At 51.5% G+C, this 3,178-nt stretch overlaps 1 protein-coding gene across 1 annotated transcript in view; it reads left to right on the top strand.

Annotated features, from left to right (window-relative positions):
• Positions 1 to 2,592, top strand: part of TULP1 (tubby like protein 1) — a 39,374-nt gene extending 36,782 nt beyond the window's left edge. Inside the window, exon 15 of the mRNA XM_019513769.1 lies at positions 1,817 to 2,592. Coding sequence (XP_019369314.1) covers positions 1,817 to 1,950 — 134 coding nt within the window. The 3' untranslated portion in view covers positions 1,951 to 2,592. The remainder of the gene's footprint in view (positions 1 to 1,816) is intronic.
• Positions 2,593 to 3,178: the final 586 nt, after the last annotated feature.

Below are 3,178 nucleotides of genomic sequence, written 5' to 3'. Positions count from 1 at the left end.
TAGCAGAGCGAGAGAAATCCATCACTGTCGTGAGGCCAGTGTGAGCCCACTGGCCCCCACTTAAGCTCTGTGGGCCTGATTGCTATTATCCCCCTCCTCATCCCCCTGCCAAAAATAAAGTCTTCACGGCTCAGTTGTGAAGTGTTCAGCATCTTCCACTGGGGCCAGGTTGCCAAAACAGCTTAACACCCAGTGGGGTGAGATGTAGTCACTAATTCAGGCATCCCAGGAAGAGGTGGGGGTTTTGGAAAGCCCTGCCCCAAATGTGGGTGCTGAGGCCATCCGAAAATCTGCTCCGTGGACACAAGTGGCACATTAGGGCTTGCACAGACTCCGTGCTCAGGAGCAGGGGGCGAGGCTGGAACAACCCCATCATTGCTCTGCTCTGGGACAGATGCTGTAGACAATAGCCCTTTACTCCATTGGCTTCCAGGGTTTGCTGGATTTGGAAAATCCCCCAAGGTCAGAAGGTTCAAAGTTCAAGATTGTTGATCCCCCTGGGAGTGCTGGGGAGCCCCCACCCTCTCTGCCCCTGACATGCCCTGGAGAGACCACCTCAGAATAGCTGAGCAGCAGCTAAGCCGCTTTCCTAAGAGCGTGAGCAGCGAGGGACTTGTTGGCTCGTCACCTGTCCAGTCCAATCAGGGGATGTTGGTGTCCCGGGTGTTGGGTTACAGGACAGACAGAACCTGCCAGGGGCCCCTGGTTATTTTTACAGATTTCCTGTCACCCTCGCTGCTGTAACAAAGAGAGCCGTGATCGGGGCGGTGGGATGGGGTGGCACACCAGAGCGTGCAGAATGCCCCGGGCAGGAATTCTACCAAGGGGGCAGTTTCTCTCTGGAGAGACATCCGGTTCAGACTCCCGTGCCCTGGGTTCCTAACTGTAAAGGAGCTGCACGGGGAGGGGAAGGGGATGGGTCCCTGGATTAAATGACAAAGTTTTGTCAGGCAGGTGGCTGAGCTTTGCAGACAAGCTACAGCCCCACCCTCCCCGGCCCCTTCTGCTTGGCTGTGTGATATTTCAATAGGAGCCCAATGACCTTTCGCTAAACCATTTCACACAGGTGCAGACAGAAGTGACAATTTTTGCCCGATCTGCCCCCTGAAGCACTCTACAGCCATGACCAAACACAAGTGCGTGGCTACAGAGTGCTTTAAAAGGGCCTGATCTTGCAACAGTCTGAACCCTCATTGCGTGCGAGTTTGGGTGAAGACGCTCCAAAATGCAGTGCCTACAGTAACTTGTGTCTGCATGCGCTGGGACTGGGGCTGGGCTGACGCAGCTCAGTCCTGGCACTGTCTTCAGAACAGGAGGAGAGGAAGGGAGTGGAGGGAGTTTGGTCTGGGGGGTTTTCAGCCGGGGCTGGAGGGTGGGTCAGATGGATATGGGTGGCTCCAATTCACCCACCCCACCCTCCAGCACTGGGCAGCCCCCAGAAGGATTTCCTAGTACTTTCTAAAGATTAATGAGTTACACCTCACACCCCCTGCGAAACTACATTTTTGGCCTCTCTGAAAGGCAGGGTTGCTTATTAATCCACGCTCGTACAGATGGGGAACTAGAGGGGGTTCAGAGGTTTGCTGACTTGTTCCAGCGCTGGAGAGCTGCATTCAATTCCTGGCTCTGCCACGGATTGTGAGGCCTTGGGTGCAGCCTCTTAGGCCAGAAATTGCAAAAGTATGCACTGAATTTGAGTGCCTCAGGTCTTAGTCACATGGCTGACAAACAGGTATAGATGCCAAGTCTTCCTGTAGGCCATGAACCTCTTCATAGGTATGTTTGTCTTGACAGCTTCTTTTCTCCTCTCTTTCAGTTGACTACATTGTGATGCAGTTTGGCCGCGTGGCCGATGATGCTTTCACCATGGACTACAACTACCCGATGTGTGCTGTGCAGGCTTTTGCCATTGCCCTGTCCAGCTTTGATGGGAAGCTGGCCTGTGAATAGCAAACTGGAGACCCCTTCAGACTTTAGCTGGACTGAGTCTAAGCCCATGAGAGAAGCAGCACTGCCATTTGGACTCACTGAGCTAGGGAGGAGTTTGTCTGCCAGAAGGGGATTTCTGCTAACAATCGAGACCCTCTATTTCCACGTGGATATGAGTAACAGCAGGGCTGTTGTTACCGTCACGTGGGTACAGCCAGAGATTGCTGATGGAGACCTTGCATTAGCTGCAAATATATATCCACTGATTAGGGGTTAGCAGGTCAGATTTTATACAGTCACCTTTCCCTCCTCCTCAGCTTCTGCCCTTACAAAAGAGATGGCCCCAAGCATTTCAATGATGCAGTTTTAAGCTCTCGTGGGTTGGATCATTGCTGCAGAATACCACAGTACATTTTATACTCTATCTTCCTCTTCTGTTTCTAAGTTCAGAACTGGCTACTTGTTCCAGTCCATAAAGCAGAGTCTTTAAGCTAGCCGATGAGATGGACTGTTCGCCTCATCTCAACCCTTTGAGACATTTCTCGGAAGCACTTTCGGTCTTTTTAGATTCCAGTTTTTTATTTTGTAGCACACCATTTAAATGAAAAAAGTGAGTGGTTTGTCCTCCTGTGTTGACAAATAAAGGATCAGCTGTGGGCACAAGTATCTGTTCACTGTGCAGGTCAGATCCATGACAAATTTACCAGGAAAATGAAAGAAACAGGCAGCATAAGCTTTGAATTAAAGATTTTTTTCTTAAAACAGTAAGTGGATGCAGAGCTGGTGAATGGGGCCAGGGCAGCAGTGCTTATGAGGTCCCTAGAATAGGTACAGCAAGGGCAATGGACGGGCCAGGTTTCCTCGCGTGCTCTGCCCGGCCAGCACAACTTCTGCCTGTGCGTGGTGGGCAGCAGGACGTCTCCATGCAGCAGATGTATTGGATTCCTGGAGATCAGTGCCCTGGCTTGTACCTGTGTAGAGGACTCTTCTGGTTCATAGGGAGTGACAGTCTGGTACAACTGCTTGAAAGAGCTGCCTGGCACATAGCGAAGGGCTTTGGAGGAGCGGAGACAGGCGCCATTCGGAGCTTGTGCTGTTCAGTGTCCCCATGGACTTGTTGAGGAGTGGTCCAGCCTGCTTTCTTCTGACACCTCGGCCCAATTCTCCATTGCCAACCATTTACAGAGGTGCAAATTAGATATGAAATACTACCCTTCTAGTTCCATAGCCTGTTGCACTCCCTTAGTCC

The sequence above is a fragment of the Gavialis gangeticus genome, unplaced genomic scaffold (assembly GCF_001723915.1).
Source record: "Gavialis gangeticus isolate Ggan-Ray unplaced genomic scaffold, GavGan_comp1, whole genome shotgun sequence".
Lineage (NCBI taxonomy): Eukaryota > Metazoa > Chordata > Crocodylia > Gavialidae > Gavialis > Gavialis gangeticus.
The sequence above is the reverse complement of the archived record's forward strand: the minus strand, read 5'-3'. Positions and strand labels throughout refer to the sequence as shown.